General features: G+C 40.8%; 1 protein-coding gene across 1 annotated transcript in view; it reads right to left on the reverse strand.

The window, feature by feature from the left end:
- The window catches only part of WASHC4 (WASH complex subunit 4), a 293,185-nt gene that overhangs the window by 150,415 nt on the left and 124,540 nt on the right, over positions 1-18,230 (reverse strand). The window contains exons 13-15 of the mRNA XM_053716956.1: positions 14,955-15,034; positions 12,769-12,874; positions 12,488-12,604 (exon numbers count right to left, since the gene is read on the reverse strand). Of these exons, the coding sequence (XP_053572931.1) occupies positions 12,488-12,604; positions 12,769-12,874; positions 14,955-15,034 (303 nt within the window). The remainder of the gene's footprint in view (positions 1-12,487; positions 12,605-12,768; positions 12,875-14,954; positions 15,035-18,230) is intronic.

Raw genomic sequence — 18,230 nt, forward strand, 5'->3', positions numbered from 1 at the left:
ACCACAAACAGATTTGAATAGAGTCCTAGACCCTGTTCAATTACTGGAACAATCACTCCCAGGGAAGAAAGGTCCTGAACACAGTTCAAGAATGCCTCTCTTTTTACCTGGTCTGCAGATAATATTGAGAGGTGGAATCTGCCCCTGGGAGGAAAAGATTTGAATTATATTTTGTAACCCTGAGATACTATGTTCACAGCCCAAGGATCTGGGCTATCTCATCTCCACGCTTGACAAAACAGGGAAAGTCTGCCCACCACTTGATCCGATCCCGGACTGGGGGCCGACCCTTCATACTAACTTAGACTCAGTTGAGTGTTTCTTTGATTGCTTCCCCTTATTCCAAGACTGATTGGGATTCCAAGAAGACTTGGACTGCTCCTGCTTGAAAGAGGGAGAGGAAGGCTTTTGAATTTACAAAAGGAACGAAAATTACTTTGACGTCCTTTGAGTCTGTTCTTCTTGTCTTGAGGTAGAAAAGACCCTTTTCCACCCGTAATATCAGAAATTATTTCTGCCAGACCAGGTCCGAACAAGGTCTTACCCTTGTAAGGAAGCGCCAGAAGCATGGACTTAGAGGTAAGATCAGCTGACCAAGATTTTAGCAACAATGCCCTACGGGCTAGGACAGAAAACCCAGACATCTTGGCTTCTAATCTAATAGCTTGCATGTTAGCATCAGAAATAAAGGAATTGGCTAGTTTGAGTGCCTTAATCCAATCTTGTATCTCCTCCAACAGAGTCTCTACTAAAATTGATTCAGACAAGGCATTGCACCAATAAAATGCCGCACTTGCTACTGTGGCAATTCAAACTGCAGGTTGCCATTGAAGACCTTGATGAACATACATCATCTTCAAATAAGCTTCCAGCTTTTTGTCCATGGGATCCTTAAAGGAGCAGCTATCCTCTAAAGGGATCGTAGTTCTCTTAGCCAGAGTAGAAATAGCCCCTTCTACTTTAGGCACAGTGCGCAAAGAATCTTTGATGGAGTCCGCAACAGGAAACATCTTTTTAAGACGGGGAAAAAGGAATCCCTGGATTCTCCCATTCCTGTGAAATAATCTCCGTCACAAGGTCTGGGACAGGAAAAACTTCCACAGAGGAAGGAACATCATAGTATTTATTAAGTTTACTAGACATCTTATGGTTGACAACAACAGAAGTATTGGAGTCGTCCAAAGAAGCCGATACCTCCTTTAACAAGCCACAAAAGTGTTCAACCTTAAATCTGAAGTTTACTTCTTCAGTATCAGATGAAGGAATAATACTGTCCAAATCTGAGATTTCACCCTCAGAGGCTACTGACTTATCCTCCTCATCAGACTTATGAGAAAGGGCAAACTGAGTAGCAGTAGGTAGAACAGAAACCTTACTATCTGAATGTCTAATTTTCCTCTTGCGTTTTCCCAGCATAGGAAAAGCAGATAATGCCACAGATACCGCAGAAGATACATGTGCAGCAAAATCTGCAAGCAAATAAACTCCTCCAGGAGGCTGAGAGGAACTGCAGGGCACTGTTTGTGACGCCATAGAGGCTTAGGATGTTTGAGGAGAAAGCTGTGGCAATGCCTGAACAGCATCATCCTGAGAGACATTGGGCTCAGAGGGCAACAATTTATCTTTAAATTGAAGTGTTCTAGCTAAGCATGCAGCACAGAATTGCATAGGCAAAACAATTTGTGCCTCAAGACATAACAAGCACTTGTCAAAAGACAGAGTCTTGGTCCATGTTTATAATAATAAATAAAAAAGAAAATTTATGCTTACCTGATAAATTTGTTTCTTTTTAGACACGATGAGTCCACGGATCATCATCCTTACTTGTGGGATATCACCTCCTGGTCAGCAGGAGGAGGCAAAGAGCACCACAGCAGAGCTGTTAAATAGCTCCTCCCTTCCCTCCCACTCCAGTCATTCGACCGAAGTTAGGAAGAGAAAGGAAATGCCAAGGTGTCTGAAGTTTACAAAAAATAACAACCTGTCTTAAAAGAACAGGGCAGGCCATGGACTCATCGTGTCTAAAAAGAAATACATTTATCAGGAAAGCATAAATTTTCTTTTCTTTTTAAAGACACAATGTGTCCACGGATGATCGTCATCCTTACTTATGGGATAACAATACCAAAGCTAGAATACACGGACGATAAGGGAGGGACAAGAAAGGGAACCTTAACGGAAGGCACCACTGCTTGAAGAACCTTTCTCCCAAAAACAGCCTCAGCCGAGGCAAAAAGTTTAAAATTTGTAAAATTTAGAAAAATTATAAAGAGAAGACCAAGTTGCAGCCTTGCAAATCTGTTCCACAAAAGCTTCATTTTTGAATGCCCATGAGGAAGCAAACGCCCTAGTGGAATGAGCCGTAATTCTTTCAGGAGGCTGCTGCCCAGCAGTCTCATATGAAAATCGGATGATACTCCTCAACCAAAAAGAAAAAGAGGTAGCCGTAGCTTTCTGACCCCTATGTTTTCCAGAAAAAACTACAAACAGAGAAGAAGACTGACGAAAGTCTTTAGTCGCTTGTACAGTTGTACAGTTGTACAGTTCCCAAGAAAGTCACCCTTGCTTTCGGGATTAAGGAACTCTTTCAGATTTACCTTCCACCCGCGAGTTCTCAGGAAGGATAGTACAATGTCGGTATGGGACCTTGCTTGTTGATAAGATGGCACCTGGATTAGAATATTGTCCAGATAAGGCACCACCGCAATGCCACGGTCTTAAAACCGTCAGCAGAGACCACAGAAAATTCTGGGTGCCGTGGCCAGCCCGAAAGGAAGAGCCACAAACTGAAAGTGTCTGTCAAGAAAGGCAAAACTTAGGAACTTGTGATGATCTCTGTGGATAGGAACATGAAGATATGCATCCTTTAAGTCCACTGTCGTCATAAATTGACCCTCCTGGATCAATGGAAGAATGGTACGAATAGTTTCCATCTTGAAAGATGGAACTCTGAGAAACTTGTTCAGACTCTTGAGGTCTAAAATAGGTCTGAAAGTTCCCTCCTTCTTGGGAACTACAAACAGATTTGAATAAAACCCCTGCCCGTGTTCCTGTACAGGAACAGGAATAATCACTCCCAGGGAGGAGAGATCTCTTACACAATGTAATGTCTCTCTATCTGGTTTGCAGATAATCTTGAAAGAAGAAATCTTCATCGAGAAGGAGCATTTTTGAACTCCAATTTGTATCCCTGTGACACTATTTCTATAGCCCAGGGATCCTGAACGTCTCGCACCCAAGCCAGAACGAAGGAAGTCTGCCCCCCACCAGATCCGGTCCCGAATCGGGGGCATGCCCTTCATGCTGTTTTGGCGTCAGCACTGTTTACCCTTGTTCCAAGGCTGGTTGGGTCTCCAATTAGACTTAGATTGCGAATAGTTTCCTTCCTGTTTGGAGGAGGAAGAGAAAGAATTGCCCTTGAAATTGCGAAAGGAACGAAAATTACTTTGTCGTCCTTTTTGCTTATTTCTCTTATCCTGAGGAAGGAGATGACTCTTACCTCCCGTGATGTCAGAGATAATTTCCTTCAGGCCAGGTCCAAACAAGGTCTTTCCCTTGTAAGGAATAGCTAGAAGTTTAGACTTAGATGAAACGTCCGCAGACCAAGGTTTTAACCATAAGCTCTGCAGTTCTGCAGGCTAGGATAGAAAACCCTTAACTCTTAGCTGCTAATTTAGTAATTTGCAGAGAAGCATCCATAATAAAAGCATTGGCTAACTTCAGAGCTTTAATCCCATCTTGGACCTCCTCCAAAGAAGTTTCAGACTTAAGAGACTCAGACAGAGCATCAAACCAATAAGCTGCCGCACTAGTGACAGTAGCAATGCACACAGCTGGCTGCAACAGCAGACCCTGGTGAACATAAATCTTTTTAAGTAGACCCTCCAACTTCTTGTCCATGGGATCTTTAAAAGCACAAGTATCCTCAATAGGAATAGTAGTTCGCTTGGCCAAGGTGGAGATAGCCCCTTCCACCTTAGGAATCGTTTGCCAAGTTTCTTTGATAGCGTCAGCTATAGGAAACATCTTCATGAAAATAGGAGACGGAGAGAAGGGAATACCTGGTCTCTCACATTCCTTAGAAACAATCTTGGAAGCTCGCTTAGGAACTGGAAAAACATCTGAGAAAGTTGGAACTTCAAAGTATCTGTCCAATTTACTCGCTTTCACAGGAACGACTACTACTGTGGAATCACAGTCGTCTAAGGTAACCAACACCTCCCTAAGTAACAGACAGAGGTGTTCTAGTTTAAATCGAAAAGAGACAACCTCTGAATCAGTCAAAGGTTCAGAATCTGAAATCTCACCATCTGATAAGACCTCTATACCCTCCTTTTCAGATCCCTGGGAGGGTACCTCTGAGACTGCCACCATAGCATCAGAAACCTCACTGCTTATCTTTCCACTTGCGCTTGCCTTGAAGCATAGGAAAAGCAGACAACGCATCAGAAATTGTGGAGGACATAACCGCCACTATGTCTTTTAAAGTAACTACAGCAGGAACTAGAGCAGAAGTGCAGGGCACTGCGGGTGGGGGCGTAGATTTTTGGGACTCTTGGGGAGAAAGTTGCAGCCCCTCATCAGAAGACTCTTGGACAACATCTGCCTGAGAGGAGATTGGCTCAGTAAAAATGTTATCCCTAGAACTTAGTCCTTTCAATACATGTAGGACAGAAAGGGATTGGTGGTTCCACATTTGCATCAAGACATAAAGCACATGTAACTCCTTGCACCTCATCTTGATCCATCGTTTCACAAAAATTTTACAATTAAGTAAAAAAAAAATACTGAAAAAAGCAATAAATTAAAATTATCAAAAACCGTTACTGTCTCTAAATTCAAAGTATTTTCTTTTTCAGACAAAAACTGCCAATGTTGCTATAGTACAATAACACTCAGAAAAAACAATAAATAAGTAAACCTCTGCACCACAGCAACCTGCTGAGCTGCTCCTACTTTCACCAATGCCACCGGATCCCAGAAACAAACGATTCGCTACTGCAGTCTGACAAAAGGACCGGATGAAATTTGCATCTGTGCTAAAAAGAGCATGAAAAGGAGATTACATGCTTCTCTAGCCCAGAAAACCAGCTCCAGCCCAAACTATGCCTGCAATTGCTTAGAAATAACACTACATGGAGAGGTGCCAAAAAAACATAATTTATGCTTACCTGATAAATTCCTTTCTTCTGTTGTGTGATCAGTCCACGGGTCATCATTACTTCTGGGATATAACTCCTCCCCAACAGGAAATGCAAGAGGATTCACCCAGCAGAGCTGCATATAGCTCCTCCCCTCTACGTCAGTCCCAGTCATTCGACCAAGAATCAACGAGAAAGGAGTAACCAAGGGTGAAGTGGTGACTGGAGTATAATTTAAAAAATATTTACCTGCCTTAAAACAGGGCGGGCCGTGGACTGATCACACAACAGAAGAAAGGAATTTATCAGGTAAGCATAAATTATGTTTTCTTCTGTTATGTGTGATCAGTCCACGGGTCATCATTACTTCTGGGATACCAATACCAAAGCAAAAGTACACGGATGACGGGAGGGATAGGCAGGCTCATTATACAGAAGGAACCACTGCCTGAAGAACCTTTCTCCCAAAAATAGCCTCCGAAGAAGCAAAAGTGTCAAATTTGTAAATTTGGAAAAAGTATGAAGCGAAGACCAAGTTGCAGCCTTGCAAATCTGTTCAACAGAGGCCTCATTCTTAAAGGCCCAAGTGGAAGCCACAGCTCTAGTGGAGTGGGCTGTAATTCTTTCAGGAGGCTGCTGTCCAGCAGTCTCATAGGCTAAACGTATTATGCTGCGAAGCCAAAAAGAGAGAGAGGTAGCCGAAGCTTTTTGACCTCTCCTCTGTCCAGAATAAACGACAAACAGGGAAGAAGTTTGGCGAAAATCTTTAGTTGCCTGCAAGTAGAACTTGAGGGCACGAACTACATCCAGATTGTGTAGAAGACGTTCCTTCTTTGAAGAAGGATTTGGACACAGGGATGGAACAACAATCTCTTGATTGATGTTCCTGTTAGTGACTACCTTAGGTAAGAACCCAGGTTTAGTACGCAGAACTACCTTGTCTGAGTGAAAAATCAGATAAGGGGAATCACAATGTAAGGCTGATAACTCAGAAACTCTTCGAGCCGAGGAAATAGCCATTAAAAACAGAACTTTCCAAGATAACAATTTTATATCAATGGAATGAAGGGGTTCAAACGGAACACCCTGTAAAACGTTAAGAACTAAGTTTAAACTCCATGGCGGAGCAACAGCCTTAAACACAGGCTTGATCCTAGCTAGAGCCTGACAAAAGGCCTGGACGTCTGGATCTTCTGACAGACGCCTGTGTAACAAGATGGACAGAGCTGAAATCTGTCCCTTTAATGAGCTAGCTGATAAACCCTTTTCTAAGCCTTCTTGTAGAAAAGACAATATCCTAGCGATCCTAACCTTACTCCAGGAGTAACCTTTGGATTCGCACCAGTATAGATATTTCCGCCATATTTTATGGTAAATCCTTCTGGTAACAGGCTTCCTAGCCTGAATCAGGGTATCAATAACCGACTCAGAAAAACCACGTTTTGATAAAATCAAGCGTTCAATTTCCAAGCAGTCAGCTTCAGAGAAGTTAGATTTTGATGTTTGAATGGACCCTGTATCAGAAGGTCCTGTCTTAGAGGTAGAGACCAAGGCGGACAGGATGACATGTCCACTAGATCTGCATACCAAGTCCTGCGTGGCCATGCAGGTGCTATTAGAATTACTGATGCTCTCTCCTGTTTGATTTTGGCAATCAATCGAGGAAGCAGCGGGAAGGGTGGAAACACATAAGCCATCCCGAAGTTCCAAGGTGCTGTCAAAGCATCTATCAGAACTGCTTCCGGATCCCTGGATCTGGACCCGTAGCGAGGAAGTTTGGCGTTCTGGCGAGACGCCATGAGATCTATCTCTGGTTTGCCCCAACGTCGAAGTATTTGGGCAAAGACCTCCGGATGAAGTTCCCACTCCCCCGGATGAAAAGTCTGGCGACTCAAGAAATCCGCCTCCCAGTTCTCCACTCCCGGGATGTGGATTGCTGACAGGTGGCAAGAGTGAGACTCTGCCAGCGAATTATCTTTGATACTTCCATCATTGCTAGGGAGCTTCTTGTCCCTCCCTGATGGTTGATGTAAGCTACAGTCGTGATGTTGTCCGACTGAAACCTGATGAACCCCCGAGTTGTTAACTGGGGCCAAGCCAGAAGGGCATTGAGAACCGCTCTCAATTCCAGAATGTTTATTGGCAGGAGACTCTCCTCCTGATTCCATAGTCCCTGAGCCTTCAGAGAATTCCAGACAGCGCCCCAACCTAGTAGGCTGGCGTCTGTTGTTACAATTGTCCAGTCTGGCCTGCTGAATGGCATCCCCCTGGACAGGTGTGGCCGATAAAGCCACCATAGAAGAGAATTTCTGGTCTCTTGATTTAGATTCAGAGTAGGGGGACAAATCTGAGTAATCCCCATTCCACTGACTTAGCATGCATAATTGCAGCGGTCTGAGATGTAGGCGTGCAAAAGGTACTATGTCCATTGCCGCTACCATTAAGCCGATCACCTCCATGCATTGAGCTACTGACGGGTGTTGAATGGAATGAAGGACACGGCATGCGTTTTGAAGCTTTGTTAACCTGTCTTCTGTCAGGTAAATCTTCATTTCTACAGAATCTATAAGAGTCCCCAAGAATGGAACTCTTGTGAGAGGAAAGAGAGAACTCTTCTTTTCGTTCACTTTCCATCCATGCGACCTTAGAAATGCCAGAACTAACTCTGTATGAGACTTGGCAGTTTGAAAGCTTGAAGCTTGTATTAGAATGTCGTCTAGGTACGGAGCTACCGAAATCCCTCGCGGTCTTAGTACCGCCAGAAGGGCACCCAGAACCTTTGTGAAGATTCTTGGAGCCGTAGCCAATCCGAATGGAAGAGCTACAAACTGGTAGTGCCTGTCTAAGAAGGCAAACCTTAGGTACCGGTGATGATCTTTGTGGATCGGAATGTGAAGGTAAGCATCCTTTAAATCCACAGTGGTCATGTACTGACCCTCTTGGATCATGGGTAAAATTGTCCGAATAGTTTCCATTTTGAACGATGGAACTCTTAGGAATTTGTTTAGAATCTTTAAATCTAAGATTGGCCTGAAAGTTCCCTCCAATTTTTTATCCATTGGATCTGAGAAAGCACAGCTATCCTCCACCGGGATAGTGGTACGCTTAGCTAAAGTAGAAACTGCTCCCTCCACCTTGGGGACCGTTTGCCATAAGTCCCGAGTGGTGGCGTCTATTGGAAACATCTTTCTAAATATTGGAGGGGGTGAGAACGGCACACCGGGTCTATCCCACTCCTTAGTAACAATTTCAGTTAGTCTCTTAGGTATAGGAAAAACTTCAGTACTCGCCGGTACCGCAAAGTATTTATCCAACCTGCACAGTTTCTCTGGTATTGCAACGGTGTTACAATCGTTGAGAGCTGCTAAGACCTCCCCTAGTAATACACGGAGGTTCTCCAATTTAAATTTAAAATTTGAAATATCTGAGTCCAATCTGTTTGGATCAGAACCGTCACCCACAGAATGAAGCTCTCCGTCCTCATGCTCTGCGAGCTGTGACGCAGTATCAGACATGGCCCTAGCATTGTCAGCGCACTCTGTTCTCACCCCAGAGTGATCACGCTTGCCTCTTAGTTCTGGTAATTTAGACAAAACTTCAGTCATAACAGTAGCCATATCTTGTAATGTTATCTGTAATGGCCGCCCAGATGTACTAGGCGCCATAATATCACGCACCTCCCGGGCGGGAGATGCAGGTACTGCCGCGTGAGGCGAGTTAGTCGGCATAACTCTCCCCTCGCTGTTTGGTGAAATTTGTTCACATTGTACAGATTGACTTTTATTTAAAGTAGCATCATACAGTTAGTACATAAATTTCTATTAGGGCTCCACCTTGGCATTGGAACAAATGACACAGATATCTTCCTCTGAGTCAGACATGTTTAACACACTAGCAAAAAAAACTTACAACTTGGTTATAATCTTTTTTAGCAAAAACGTACTGTGCCTCAAAGAGGTACTAAACGATTAAATGACAGTTGAAATAATGAACTGAAACACAGTTATAGCATCAAACTTTAAGACAACACAACTTTTAGCAAAGGTTTGTTCCCATGGTTTGTTGACAACCTTGACAGATGAAATCTCCCTCTTGGGGGAGATAATTTGAAGTCTAGAAGGTATCCCTGAGATATGATCTCTAGTGCCCAGGGATCCTGAACATCTCTTGCCCATCACAAATAAAAGCAAAAAAAGGCTGCCAAGTGGAAAATAATGCCCAAATATTTATTCACACAGTACCTCAGCAATGTAAACGATTCTACATTCCAGCAAAAACGTTTAACATGATAAATAGTTATTAAAAGGATTAGTGACCTTTAACAGAGTAGTTCCGGTGAAATACCATCCCCAGAATACTGAAGTGTATACATACATGTCATTTTAACGGTATGGCAGGATTTTCTCATCAATTCCATTCAGAAAATAAAAACTGCTACATACCTCAATGCAGATTCATCTGCCCGCTGTCCCCTGATCTGAAGCCTTTACCTCCCTCAGATGGCCGAGAACAGCAATATGATCTTAACAACTCCGGTTAAAATCATAGTAAAAAACTCTGGCAGATTCTTCCTCAAACTCTGCCAGAGAAGTAATAACACGCTCCGGTGCTATTGTAAAATAACAAACTTTGATTGAAGTCATAAAAACTAAGTATAATCACCATAGTCCTCTCACACATCCTATCTAGTCGTTGGGTGCAAGAGAATGACTGGGACTGACGTAGAGGGGAGGAGCTATATGCAGCTCTGCTGGGTGAATCCTCTTGCATTTCCTGTTGGGGAGGAGTTATATCCCAGAAGTAATGATGACCCGTGGACTGATCACACATAACAGAAGAAAAACAGGAAGTCCCGCCCTTCGTGGGCGTGCTACAACCCTATGTTTCCCTCTAAAGAGAAAAAATTAAAGTGAAACCACCAGAGCCCTCCATTTAAAATAGAATAAGCAAACTAACTCCAGCCCCAGTGCCTGCACCAAACCACTGCCCAAACAAGACTTTGTATTCAGAAAAGTCTAACAGTCCCCACATAAAGGCTCCATTAACCCCTTATGTGCCATAGTGCTAAGATAACCACCCTGATATTCCTTAAATCCCAGAAAAGGTAGCTCTTACCTCAAACACTGCCTGGCAGGAAGGCAGTTTCCCAAGCTTCTGAGGTCCTCTCCCTCACATTGGCCTGAAAGATAAAGTCATGCTGAGTCAGAAAGAAACTCAGGCTGAAGGATATAGGGCAGCTGAAAATGGGAGGCGCAGTGAGAATTATGTCCAACAAGTTCCCATAGCTCTAAAGCCACCAAAAGCTCTACTGTAGAGACTGATATGGACTACGGCTACACCCCAGAACAAAGTAGCACTCTCTGGCACCACTTTAAAATAAACTCTTTATTGAAGAATCTAACCTAACACCTCACTTTACCTCTTCCTAGCATTAACAAAGGCAAAGAGAATGACTGGAGTGGGAGGGAAGGGAGGAGCTATTTAACAGCTCTGCTGTGGTGCTCTTTGCCTCCTCCTGCTGACCAGGAGGCGATATCCCACAAGTAAGGATGATGATCCGTGGACTCATGTCTTTAAAAAGAAAATTCCCCAAATTGTAGAATTTTTTTTAAATACACTGTCACTTTAAAAAAATTCAATACCACAGCCACTTAACGTTATAAAAAATGTATTTAAAATATTAAGCCAATCAGGCCCCCTACACTTCAGACAGGCTGAGGTGCCTTACCGTAACACTTATACACAATTTGGCTGACAGAAGTCTCTAAAACGATCATATAGTAGATAGACACTGAAGAGACTGAAATTCAATGACGGTGCTCCGCTCCGTGAATATCCGACAGCAGAGAGAAGTCACATGACCGGCAGTAAAAGGTGCACGTTTCCCTCTGCCTACAACACCGGAGCTTATTTGACATAAACGCTCAAGCAGTCTGTCAGTTAGCCTGTTCTAGCTAAGCAAGAAAAAAAAAAAACACAACTGCCAAACTAAGTTTATACATAAATCCCTATATAAAACGTAAGCCACACACATACTAAAAGTATTTCAACAAAATTAGCCCAAAGAGGAAAAAATGTCTCAATAAAGGGAAGATTAACCCCTAGTCTCAACATACATAATGTGCCTGCCCACTGCCATAGAACATAGTGTATAAAGGATTTTAAAAATGTCCCCATCTACTACATATGACATTCTTCTGAAGTGCAAGTGTTCAAGTCTCCAAGACCTAGAAGACAAAAGCACTTACCTGCAGTCTAGCTGTCCGGCAGGAAGACAGCTCACAAGGCGTGAAAGGACACATACTCCTTACAAAGACCTGTAGAAAAAGAAAGAACAGAGTAACAAACTCTGGCTTTCTGTACCATGGGCAGCAAAGTGTTAGGAAACAAAGAAAGGACTACCTCACAACTTCCTAACTGCTTAAAAGCCACCACAACTTGACTGAAGAGATTGACGTTGACTCAGCTAAACCCAAATCCTTGCTTGCAGAGAAAAGTACCCAAAAAAAAGCATTAATTTCTTCAGACACCAAACTTCACCTCCTCCATTGTCAGAGGCAAAGAGAATGATTGGGGATTATGGGTAGGTGAGTGACATTTAACAGCTTTGCTGTGGTGCTTTTTGCCTCCTTCTGCTGGCCAGGAGTGATATTCCCACTAGTAATTGAATGACGTAGTGGAGTCTCCATATCTAAGGAAAGAAAAGGGGATTATCTATCTTTTTAAACAATAAGGATTCTGGAGAAGACTGTCCTTTTAAAAAAAAAAGATTTGTGGATTGTTAAACCTAATAAATCCATCAAACAAACTACTTTGAGGTCTATAATTTTGCTTTGTTCTCTTAATATCCTTTGTGAATGAGTAAATCTAGGTAGGCTAACATGGGCCCAGGAGTGTACATGTGTGTAGCACTATATGGCAGAAGATTTCTGCATTGTATGTGGCAATTATAAATTGTTACAATCACTGTGCTGAGTAAGAGTACCGAGGACAAGCGCACTCTCCTGAGCTCCTATGAGCCATCCTAGACTTACTTCTCAACTAAGTATTCCAAAAGAACAAAGCAATTTTAATCATGGAAATAAATTATAGTTTCATGTATGCAAAATATGCAATTTGCAGCCTTTGATGGCTCTCAATAACAACAAAATGTACAAGACTTTTGCAACGACAATTGTATTATTAGATAGAGCTAGAAATGTCACTATAATGTTAAATAATGCAAATGATAAAGAAATGTACACAGCTCAAAGAAACACATTATGAACAGATATTGCTTTTTATGTTCAACAAAAGGGGAAAAACACTAATTTATCAGACAAAGACATGCCCCAATATCCTTTTACCTCAGTTAAAACTTCCATAATTTCCTTGTCATAACAGTCCAATAACTGATCGTCTGACTCTAAATGTCTGGCGTGCATCATGGCAGGGACACAACTCCACAAAGCACTGAACATATACTGTATAAAAGGAGACACGATAGGAACAGTATGCCATTAAAAATATGAATTTTATAGCTACTAGAACTTCCAAAGTCCTACAAAGAGTGCAAATTATTTTAGTGTTTACATGTCTCAAAACAAAAACAAAAAACACAAAAAAACATATCCACAAAATCACTTACATGCAACCTTGATGCATCAACAGCATTTTCATAGACATCATCCAGATAAATGGGAAAGACTGCACGATGCCAATATAGGAAACAGCAATCGCACTGTATCCAGACCCTAGATTTGTAACCAAAAGCAATAAGAAATTCACAAATTAGGGTTTAGTGTAAATAACCACTATTGGTACAATCTACAATAGCAGCCTCTCTGGTTTAGTATAGTAGTATCAGGTAGGACGCTTAAAAGGGACATTAAACGCTTTGAGATGGTAATATAAAATGATAAATTGTATCTATAAAAAAAAAAAAAACTTTGCCATATACTTTCATTATTTTGTTCCTCTTCCTGTAATTTCATTCTGAAATTGTGAGCTTTTCTGTTCCCGTAAGAAATGGAAGTGCAGAACACTGCTATTTTCCACACAGCCATTGGCTGCACACTCTAGTGACCTACTTATAACTGTCCCTAATTGTTCAGAGCAGAGAAGGTAACCTAAGTTACAACTTGGCAGCTCCCATTGTTTTATAGACACTAAAACTTTACAATTATTTTGTCAATATTTAAACAGCTAATGAATGAAACTTTAAAAAATACATCTACATGTTATTCCCAGACTAATCTTTTCTTTGAATACATCATTCTATTTAGCACTTATAATGTGTTTAAAGGGACAGTAAACTTACAAAATAATGTTATATAATTCTGTACATAATGCTGGAGCGAGCTACATTCAGTTCAATAGAGCGATCGGGCACGCCAGCGAAGTGCTTTTGAAAAACAAGAACCGCTCAGTAGAACCTGGAGCAGAGTCCAACTTTAAAATAAAAAATCTGTAAATGCTTTTGATTTATAAAGTTGCCGTTAAAGGGGTGTCTAGGCCAAAATAAACTTTCATGATTCAGATAGAGCATGTAATTTTAAACAATTTTCCAATTTACTTTTATCACCAATTTTGCTTTGTTCTCTTGGTATTCTTAGTTGAAAGCTTAACCTAGGAGGTTCATATGCTAATTTCTTAGACCTTGAAGCCCACCTCTTTCAGATTGCATTTTAACAGTTTTTCACCACTAGAGGGTGTTAGTTCACGTATTTAATATAGATAACACTGTGCTCGTGCACGAGAAGTTATCTGGGAGCAGGCACTGATTGGCTAGACTGCAAGTCTGTCAAAAGAACTGAAAAAAGGGGCAGTTTGCAGAGGCTTAGATACAAGATAATCACAGAGGTTAAAAGTATATTATTATAACTGTGTTGGTTATGCAAAACTGGGAAATGGGTAATAAAGGGGTTATCCATCTTTTAAAACAATAAAAATTCTGGTGTAGACTGTCCATTTAAGGTCATTTTATATAATTCTGCACTGTGTGCAGAATTATATAACATTATTTTGTAAGTTTTCTGTCCCTTTAAGATTTAAAGCAGTTTATTCACACAGTCAAGTTCTATTCCAAAATACACACTTTGAGTGAGGTTGAATATTCCCTTTCACATTGTACCCCTAGTATACCTTTTTAAACCTTTGGCTAGTCAATTCCAATTGTATATTGTTGTTTGGTATGTAAAAAGCTTTAAAGGGACATTAAACCCAAAAATTGTCTTTCATGATTTAGAAAGAGAATACAATTTTAAACAACTTTCTAATTTACTTCTATTATCTAATTTGCTTAATTATCTTGATATTTTTTCCTGAAAAGCATATCTAGATAGGCTTAGTAGCTGCTGATTGGTGGCTCCACATAGATGCCTCGTGTGATTGGCTGATCAATGTGCATTGCTATTTCTTCAACAAAGGCTATCTATAGAAAGAAGCAAATTAGATAATAGAAGTAAATTGGAATGTTGTTTAAAATTGTGTTCTGTCTGAATCATGAAAGAAAATTTTTGGGTTTAATGGCCCTTTAACTCTTTTTTTGCTTTTTTGTTTTGTTTACACAATGCTGCTTTACTCAGTGTTGTACATGTTTTATATTTTACCATGGAGTCAAGAAAATGTGGGGAGAGGTTTGTGATATTATCTATATGATAACTTCTGTTCCCCAGCATTCTTGTGTTAGTCACAGTAATGTGATTGCACACTCTAATCACCCAGACTACACATACACACAGATTTATCTTCTATCAAAAAAACATGCCTCCTTTTTATATAGAAAACACTATCTACCAAATCTTATATATAAATCACACTGGTGCTTTGTACCTCTCTCTCAACTCGCTGATTAGGTCCATTTTCTTCATGACAAGCTGCAGCGGGAGAAGTTCTTCATCTTTAAATGTTTTCTGCAGAGAATGAATAATTTAACTGATGGTTACTCTGCAGTTGACTTGAGGGTAACAGTGTTGAGGATAGATAATGTGAGTTTTTAAAGTAATGTTGTTCTGCAAACATTTATTAAATCTATATATTCATAGGCAAATAAGGTGTATGCCACAACAATACAGTACTCTTAATTAGATCATACATGACATTACTTAACATATTCAGTGACAATTTTTGACATATCTAAATAATATCTAAATAACACTAATGAAAATAAAAATAGCACAGTTGCAAATATATGTTTTTTATATATTTCTTTCTTTCCGGATATGGTGAGTCCACAACTGCATCAATTACTAGTGGGAATATCTCTCCTGTCTAGCAGGAAGTGGCAAAGAGCACCACAGCAAAGCTGTTAAATATCACTCCACTTCCCATAATCCCCGGTCATTCGACCAAAGAGAAATGGAAAAAGGAATAACACAAAGGTGTAGAGGTGCCTGAGGTTTAGTCAAAAATAACTGTCTTAAATATAAGGGTGGGGTTGTGGACTCGACATATCAGGAAAGAATTTTTTTTATCATCAGGTATGCACAGGGCCGGACAGGGACCAAAAAGAGGCCCAGGCATTTTAGGGCAAAGGGGCCCACTCAGCCCCCCACCCCAGCTCCCCCCCAAAAAGAGTAATGACAGACAGATAAGCCGGTAACTGTTAAAGAGACTGTAGGCACTGGTAATAAAATGAGTAGCAGTCAAGTTCAACTCAGAGTACATAGTATGATAGAAACAGCAAAAAAAACTTGTTTCCAATCCTGTGTTAATGCACACACACATGCACTCCCTCAAACACATGCTTATGCACGCACTCGCACGCACTCCCTCACACGCACGCACTCCCTCACAGACATGCTTATGCACACCCTCACGCACATGCTTATGCATGCACTCACACACACGCACTCCCTCACAGACATGCTTATGCACACCCTCATACACATGCTTATGCACACACACCCTCACACACATGCTTATGTAATACACACTGGAAACAGCAACTTCTGGAGTTAGTGCATGTGAAAACTGGGAATCTGTCTGTTCCCCCCCAATCCACATATAACAGCAACAAATGTCCACAGCACTATGGATTCTTATTATCTTTATTACAAAAACGTAGAAAAAGCTTTTTCTACGTTTTTGTAATAAAGATAATAAGAATCCATAGTGCTCTGGACATTTGTTGCTGTTACACATGCTTATGTACACACACATGCATACCTTCACACACATGCTTATGCACACACATACATATGCTTATGCACACACACATGCACACCCTCACACACACATGCTTATGCACACACACACCCTCACACACATGAACTCTCATACACATGTCCATTCTCATAGACATACATAAGCACACACACATGCACATATACTTAAACACAAAATAGAGGTTATAGCTGGCTCAGGTGATTTGGCCATTATGCATAATTTATTGTACTTGTGTGGGATGTAGTACACCCGCTGTCATTGTATTTCTAGCATCAATCAAACTGGGCACCTACAAGAATAAATCTGTCTGTTATTAGAAGGCCAAGCACTATAGTGCTGGACACCTATTGTTTTTGCTCAGATTAATATTATTATTTTTATTATTATTATTATTATTTTTCCGCCGTTTTTTTCAAATGCTTATAATAACAAGCGCCGTTTTTTTCAAATGCTTATAACAACAACAGCATAACTCAAAAACTCATGAAACTTGGCACAGTGCTATAGATCTATGCTGTGCATAATCCTATGCAACATAAATCTCATAGGTCATGTGATCTAGCAGCCATATTGCTTTATGCAACAAATTTTGACAAACGCTTGAAAATCTTCTCCGGAACCACTTATGTTACAGTTGGGAAACTTGCTGTGTTTACTGCTGTACTGACCTAGATTAAAGTTTGTTCAAGAGAAGTGATTTAGTCCCATGACCTAGCTGCCATTTTGAAATGTGTGAAAATCTTTAAACATCTTCTTCTCTGAAACTGCTAAGTGCAATGGAGCACAATTTTGCACATGTACTCTTTGCAAGGTCATCTACCAAGATTGTTAAAACTGCGAATTTTCCATAATCAACATGGCTGCTACGAACCATTCGCCTTTTTATCGTCGTTTAATTGCGTAAATTTGCACTTTATGCATTATATTTGCACTATTTAACTATATAACAGTGCAGCAGACACATGATTACACATAGGGGCCTGTTTATCAAAGGTCTTGCGGACCTGATCCGACTGTGCGGATCAGGTCCGCAAGACCTCGCTGAATGCGGAGAGCAATACGCTCTCCGCATTTAACATTGCACCAGCAGCTCACAAGAGCAGCTGGTGCAACGCCGCCCCCTGCTGACTCGCGGCCAAGCAGGGAGGTGTCAATCAACCTGATCGTACTCGTTCGGAGCTTGATAAATGGGCCCCATAGTCATGACCCCTAAAGGCAATATTGCAGTCAAAATTCGCACTGCGCAGTCGCCTTTGTGAAATAAAACATTTGCAAATTTTCATGAAACTTCTCCAAATGGTAGAGGACTATAGTGAGCATTAGTATGTGCAATTTGAAAGCTTGGCGGCCATTTTGTTTTGTATGCGCTGTTTTAAAAGCTACAAAAATCTTCTTCTCCGAAACCGCTTATGGGACAGACTTGAAATTTTGTTTATGGAGCTATCTTATGACTAACATTAAGATTTGTTCAAGAGAAATTGATTGGTCATGTGGTTTGGCAGCCATTTTGAATTATTCAAAAATGCTTAACGATATTTTTTAATCAATAATAAAACATAAACCGTTTTACCAAAATGCTTTATTTTTGTCATGCTTATTGACATCTATGGTGACAATTATTGTGCGTAATATGGAGATTGTATATCATATAATCCAGCAGCCATTTTATTTTTCGCGAAAATTGCGAAAATCTATTTTCTCTGCAACCGCTTATGTTAGAACTGTGACCTACAGTTACATCTGTACATTTTGAATGTATTGGTCACATAATATGGCCGCCATCTTGAATAACGCCAAATCTTCGAAAATGTGTTTTCTTTCCAACCGCTTATGTTAAAGCTTTGAAATTTGCTGTATAACCATATCTTGTGACCTATAGTTACATCTGTTTGTGCTGAAATTATAGGACATATAGTGTGGCAGCCATCTTGAAAAAACACA

This window comes from Bombina bombina, chromosome 6 (genome assembly GCF_027579735.1).
Source record: "Bombina bombina isolate aBomBom1 chromosome 6, aBomBom1.pri, whole genome shotgun sequence".
Lineage (NCBI taxonomy): Eukaryota > Metazoa > Chordata > Amphibia > Anura > Bombinatoridae > Bombina > Bombina bombina.